The 7457-nt window shown below is 38.0% G+C and overlaps 1 protein-coding gene across 1 annotated transcript in view; it reads left to right on the top strand.

Moving 5' to 3' along the window:
• The first annotated feature begins 826 nt into the window (after positions 1-826).
• Positions 827-7457, top strand: part of LOC117371634 (membrane-associated guanylate kinase, WW and PDZ domain-containing protein 3-like) — a 13153-nt gene continuing 6522 nt past the window's right edge. Inside the window, exon 1 of the mRNA XM_033967329.2 lies at positions 827-1101. Within this exon, the coding sequence (XP_033823220.1) occupies positions 827-1101 (275 nt within the window). The remainder of the gene's footprint in view (positions 1102-7457) is intronic.

Genomic DNA, 7457 nt, shown 5'->3' on the forward strand with positions numbered 1-7457 from the left:
CCTCATACATATTCATTGTTAACACTGTAGAGGCTCTGCTTAGTCAGAATTTAAGTCCTACTTTTATCTCCTCATTCCTCCCCTTTAACTGTGAGAAATACCTTTGAGCAACACGTCTCAGTTCAGCTGCTCCTGTGGACCAATCTCTCCCACAAAACTCAAAGTTTTGTGGGAGAGTCTTTGATTGAGTTTTTGACCCAATACTTGTGTTGTTTTTGTCAGTGATGGTGGCCTATGGTACTTGTAAAGGTTATCTTCTATAGTCCAAATCTTTTTGTAACACCAACTTGCAATACATGAAAGTTTGACTGAGTTCTGCTTGTTGCCATGGTGATGTCATTGCTTTCGCTCAAATGTTTCAAAGTAAGGCATTAAGCTAGTCTTGTATTTATTCAATTACAGGTGTTTTACTACTTAAAAGTATACCTTTAATAACACGCGTTCTAACTGTAAGAGGAGTCTTATCTCCACAGATCTGGTCAGTGACTACGCCTGCTAGAGCGTTTGTTTACATGGAACATAGAAAAGTTTAATACATGGAATGTTCCAATAATGTGGAACATTCCATGTAGTAAAATATCTAGAGTCAAGCAGGTGGTGGACCCTTCACCAGAAAGGTTACATAGTGCACCTTTAACTAGTTTGTTGGTTTGCCTAAGGCATCAGAGAAATATTCATCTTTCTTTCTACATTTTTGACCACTATATTTGTCAAGTGTTATGCACTTTTATGCAGATTTTTTGTTAGCCCCACAAGAATAGATGTGTATGTGCAATTGTTAAATCTATTTCAAATCAATACAGTACCTGGCACAAAGGAGGTATACATGAGTGAGAAGGAGGTATACGTGAGCGAGAAGGAGGTATACGTGAGCGAGAAGGAGGTATACGTGAGCGAGAAGGAGGTATACGTGAGTGAGAAGGAGGTATACGTGAGCGAGAAGGAGGTATACGTGAGCGAGAAGGAGGTATACGTGAGCGAGAAGGAGGTATACGTGAGTGAGAAGGAGGTATACGTGAGCGAGAAGGAGGTATACGTGAGCGAGAAGGAGGTATACGTGAGTGAGAACAAACCCAATATGAATTGCCCTGTTGTGACCAGGTGCAATAGGTTTATAATAAAAAGGGAGACTGATGTGTTGTGAAGACAAAGGCCAGGACTTCTAGACACATTGTACATTAGTGATGAAGACTGCCCTCCATTCGTCTCCATAAGGACACCGCCAAAGGAAATGGGACAGGTCAATATTTATACAGCTCTGTCTGAACTCTACAGAGAGGACACGAGGAAAGAGCTGAACAAACAGTGTTTTAATAAGAATCTAGTCTGAGGTTTGGCTCTTTTAGTAAATGGGTAAATTGATAAATAAGAATGTATAAATAACAAGAAACTCCAGAAAGAGAAATTTATGTAAATTAAGAGATACAAATGTAAAATAAAGGCTAGCATAATATATATTGCTTCAACTAAAGATCTTATTCTTACTAAAAAGGGCAGTGCTATTAATCAAATTTGAACTGAGATCAAGATTGAGTGTTTTTTTCTACAACTTAATTCAGACTTTTGGAAGAAATTACACTGTCTCTGTGATAAATGACTGCGTTGTTTATGTTCAGGAAATTAGTAATCCAAAGTAAAATGCAATCTAAAATCAAATCAAAATCATAATTTGAATGGATGCAATTAAAAAATGCAGCCTTTGAAATTGCTAAGTACCATCATTTCAAAATGTCCTGTCCAATGAACTTGTACCTCCCTTGTGACTTTACGTGTCCATGCTTGCCTGTGTACACCTCATCTCCAGCATCTCCAGTTCGATCTCTACATCCCAGCTCATTAGAGTCAGCCTGCTCTCCAACCACAGGCAGTAACAGAGGAGAACAGTGGAGGATAATCTCATGAAAAATGTAGAGCCGCTGTGCCTCGGCCTTATCGGCGCGCCCGGTTTGTGCGCGCCTCTTTGATGTTCCCCATTGATCTCCACACACTGACGCGAACGCAGGGCCCGCGGGTGATTAGACTTATTAGTGTAATGGAGGGAGCCAGAGGCCGTCAGAGGTGCACACGAAGGAAGAGGAGGCTTGGACACAAGATGATGATGATGATGAGCAGGATCTAACTTTTCTTCAGATATTTGTATTTTATCTGCATTGTGTGAAATGAAAGTCCGAACTTATTGCAAAACAGTTAATCAAATAAACTATAATGGCAGTTACTGTATTGAAATCAAATATCCCAAATCAAGGACGTGTATTGCAAAGATCTCTACATTGGCTTTATCACATAATGGGGAAACGGGTCACCACTGAATCACAACAGTTAAATCAGATGCCATAACAACTTCTTATAGTTACTAGCGCTGTTATTGTAACTAACAGCTTCAATATCTGTCTTGAAACAAATACAGTGTTTTTTATTGAAAAACATCAATTTTTATTGTAAATGGAGTCACCTCTCCACAAATCTGACCTGTAACTTCACCTAGTGGTGCCATGTTTTTCCCATATGTTTCTATGGAGATAGATGCATTTAATTCCATACTGCAGGCAAAGCACTAACATCTCCATGGAAACAAGGTGGCAGACCCTGCATCTGAAAAGCTACATAGTGCACCTTTAAATCAAATGAAACTGCGTGTTAGACCTGACATTGTGAACTGATTGAGGCAAACTTTTAAAAATGGGACAATTGTGCTAGCATTTTTCAAACATCTGAAGAGCAAAGCTCTGTGGCTCATTAAAATGGACAAAACGGCAAAAGCTGTGAAAAGCTGCATTGCAGGTGCATGGTGTTCTCCATGCTTGGCTGCTGTGATTTATCGGTTTGTTGGAACAGTGAAGACTGCTGTTGAATGCACAATGAGTTTTGACCTGCACAGCAGGTTATCAGAGATTTTGGCCAGGTTTTACAGTGATGAATTGACCTGCTATTTAAATTAATCTGTTCTGATGTTCATCTAAGATTTTAGTACCCTTCTAAAAATTGTGATAATAGTTGTGTTTCTTTTATTATGTTTTTATCTACAAGAAATGATTCTTTTACCAGTAGAGATGTGACGAGGTTGGATGTGCAAAGGTTGGATGGAGAGAACTGAGGATGTGAGGATTTATTCGGAAAAGTAAATATCACACAAAAATGAAGTTTATTTTTGCTCAGATCTCAAACAAACCAAGCACAAGTGTAACACAAGTGCAAGAGTTCAAGTTATTGTCCATAAATTTGAAAAGTAATGAAGTCATGAGTCAAGTGTTTTTATATCCCTGGATAAAGTGAGTCAAGGGGAGTGTGGATTTAGGCTTAGAACTGCCAGTTGGAGGTTCTCTACAGGAAGTTACAAAGAGATGATTTAAAGTTTGAAGATAGGTCACCAGCGGGGGGCTCTCTGAGTGACAGTCCCGCTCCAGAGGGGCTTATGTCAGTTATATTAAGTCACATCTACAGGAATAAATACATGGAAAGAGGTTGTTGTGGTTGTTCTTGTGGGAAATATATTCTGAAAGCTCTATTTGGTCAGTGTTCAGGGACAATGGTTTCAGGAGCACATTGTCAACATTGTACAAGATTATGGACAATGTATCATGGACAGTAAAGTAAGTAGTTTTCAAAGTAGAATGCTATCTGGCATGTATTATGGGAATAGACTGCCAAAATGGTGAAGAAAGCCCTAACTAAGCACTAAAGTACTCGCCCAAATCCCATATAAACTGCTGACAAGGCAAACTTGCCTTCCAGAAGGTGAATGAGTGCCTTGTTTTTGGGTTGCCAGATAGTTTTTTTCTTTTTTTTTTCTATCATAGAAACACACTAAATGTATCCCTTGTGCATCCTGATTCATGATTTTACAACCGTCACACACTCATAAATCCTAAATAAACCATTCTGGAAAATTGCATCTCAACTCAACACCATTGAACATATCCATACATTCTTCCCTTTCAAACTCTGCATTTTTTCTTTCAAAGCCTTACATTTTCTTTCACATGACTTTGCCTACAACAATGAACATGATTTATGATAATGCATTAGAGACCCAGCCAGCGTAGCATGCCATGAATTCCATTAAAACGCTTTAGTTAAAGGCAAGAGGCCGAGTGGGCAATAAGAGGCAGGTTCTGTGGTGGTCTCACACAGATGCCCCTCTCACTGAGCCAGAACAGCCTAATATCTGCATCAGTCCAAAGCAAGGTCACTGCAGAGGCCATGGAGGAAAGGCCATCTGAATCTTAATACCATCCAGGACATGGAGTGGAGCGTGAAGAGTGTTGTGGTCCTCCTCCTCCTGTCACTCTGCCTGCTCTGTCTTCATCCATGTTCTTGGCAAATGCTTCAGGCTTGGCTGCGTGTCTGGGCTGCACGTATGTATATAGGCTCTGTGTGTTAAGTGGACTCTTGTCTGCCAGGATGTCCTCAGTGGCTATATCCAGCATATATATATATATATATATATATATATATATATATATATATATATATATATATATATATATATATATATATATATATATATATATATATATATATATATATATATATATATATATATATATATATATATATATATATATATATATATATATATATATATATATATATATATATATATATATATATATATATATATATATATATATATATATATATATATATATATATATATATATATATATATATATATATATATATATATATATATATATATATATATATATATATATATATATATATATATATATATATATATATATATATATATATATATATATATATATATATATATATATATATATATATATATATATATATATATATATATATATATATATATATATATATATATATATATATATATATATATATATATATATATGCATGCTGGATATAGCCACTGAGGACATCCTGGCAGACAAGAGCCCACTTACCACACAGAGCCTATATACATACGTGCAGCCCAGACACGCAGCCAAGCCTGAAGCATTTGCCAAGAACATGGATGAAGACAGAGCAGGCAGAGTGACAGGAGGAGGAGGACCACAACACTCTTCACGCTCCACTCCATGTCCTGGATGGTATTAAGATTCAGATGGCCTTTCCTCCATGGCCTCTGCAGTGACCTTGCTTTGGACTGATGCAGATATTAGGCTGTTCTGGCTCAGTGAGAGGGGCATCTGTGTGAGACCACCACAGAACCTGCCTCTTATTGCCCACTCGGCCTCTTGCCTTTAACTAAAGCGTTTTAATGGAATTCATGGCATGCTACGCTGGCTGGGTCTCTAATGCATTATCATAAATCATGTTCATTGTTGTAGGCAAAGTCATGTGAAAGAAAATGTAAGGCTTTGAAAGAAAAAATGCAGAGTTTGAAAGGGAAGAATGTATGGATATGTTCAATGGTGTTGAGTTGAGATGCAATTTTCCAGAATGGTTTATTTAGGATTTATGAGTGTGTGACGGTTGTAAAATCATGAATCAGGATGCACAAGGGATACATTTAGTGTGTTTCTATGATAGAAAAAAAAAAGAAAAAAACTATCTGGCAACCCAAAAACAAGGCACTCATTCACCTTCTGGAAGGCAAGTTTGCCTTGTCAGCAGTTTATATGGGATTTGGGCGAGTACTTTAGTGCTTAGTTAGGGCTTTCTTCACCATTTTGGCAGTCTATTCCCATAATACATGCCAGATAGCATTCTACTTTGAAAACTACTTACTTTACTGTCCATGATACATTGTCCATAATCTTGTACAATGTTGACAATGTGCTCCTGAAAACCATTGTCCCTGAACACTGACCAAATAGAGCTTTCAGAATATATTTCCCACAAGAACAACCACAACAACCTCTTTCCATGTATTTATTCCTGTAGATGTGACTTAATATAACTGACATAAGCCCCTCTGGAGCGGGACTGTCACTCAGAGAGCCCCCCGCTGGTGACCTATCTTCAAACTTTAAATCATCTCTTTGTAACTTCCTGTAGAGAACCTCCAACTGGCAGTTCTAAGCCTAAATCCACACTCCCCTTGACTCACTTTATCCAGGGATATAAAAACACTTGACTCATGACTTCATTACTTTTCAAATTTATGGACAATAACTTGAACTCTTGCACTTGTGTTACACTTGTGCTTGGTTTGTTTGAGATCTGAGCAAAAATAAACTTCATTTTTGTGTGATATTTACTTTTCCGAATAAATCCTCACATCCTCAGTTCTCTCCATCCAACCTTTGCACATCCAACCTCGTCACATCTCTACTGGTAAAAGAATCATTTCTTGTAGATAAAAACATAATAAAAGAAACACAACTATTATCACAATTTTTAGAAGGGTACTAAAATCTTAGATGAACATCAGAACAGATTAATTTAAATAGCAGGTCAATTCATCACTGTAAAACCTGGCCAAAATCTCTGATAACCTGCTGTGCAGGTCAAAACTCATTGTGCATTCAACAGCAGTCTTCACTGTTCCAACAAACCGATAAATCACAGCAGCCAAGCATGGAGAACACCATGCACCTGCAATGCAGCTTTTCACAGCTTTTGCCGTTTTGTCCATTTTAATGAGCCACAGAGCTTTGCTCTTCAGATGTTTGAAAAATGCTAGCACAATTGTCCCATTTTTAAAAGTTTGCCTCAATCAGTTCACAATGTCAGGTCTAACACGCAGTTTCATTTGATTTAAAGGTGCACTATGTAGCTTTTCAGATGCAGGGTCTGCCACCTTGTTTCCATGGAGATGTTAGTGCTTTGCCTGCAGTATGGAATTAAATGCATCTATCTCCATAGAAACATATGGGAAAAACATGGCACCACTAGGTGAAGTTACAGGTCAGATTTGTGGAGAGGTGACTCCATTTACAATAAAAATTGATGTTTTTCAATAAAAAACACTGTATTTGTTTCAAGACAGATATTGAAGCTGTTAGTTACAATAACAGCGCTAGTAACTATAAGAAGTTGTTATGGCATCTGATTTAACTGTTGTGATTCAGTGGTGACCCGTTTCCCCATTATGTGATAAAGCCAATGTAGAGATCTTTGCAATACACGTCCTTGATTTGGGATATTTGATTTCAATACAGTAACTGCCATTATAGTTTATTTGATTAACTGTTTTGCAATAAGTTCGGACTTTCATTTCACACAATGCAGATAAAATACAATATCTGAAGAAAAGTTAGATCCTGCTCATCATCATCATCATCTTGTGTCCAAGCCTCCTCTTCCTTCGTGTGCACCTCTGACGGCCTCTGGCTCCCTCCATTACACTAATAAGTCTAATCACCCGCGGGCCCTGCGTTCGCGTCAGTGTGTGGAGATCAATGGGGAACATCAAAGAGGCGCGCACAAACCGGGCGCGCCGATAAGGCCGAGGCACAGCGGCTCTACATTTTTCATGAGATTATCCTCCACTGTTCTCCTCTGTTACTGCCTGTGGTTGGAGAGCAGGCTGACTC

Source organism: Periophthalmus magnuspinnatus, chromosome 5 (assembly GCF_009829125.3).
Source record: "Periophthalmus magnuspinnatus isolate fPerMag1 chromosome 5, fPerMag1.2.pri, whole genome shotgun sequence".
NCBI classification, from domain to species: domain Eukaryota; kingdom Metazoa; phylum Chordata; class Actinopteri; order Gobiiformes; family Gobiidae; genus Periophthalmus; species Periophthalmus magnuspinnatus.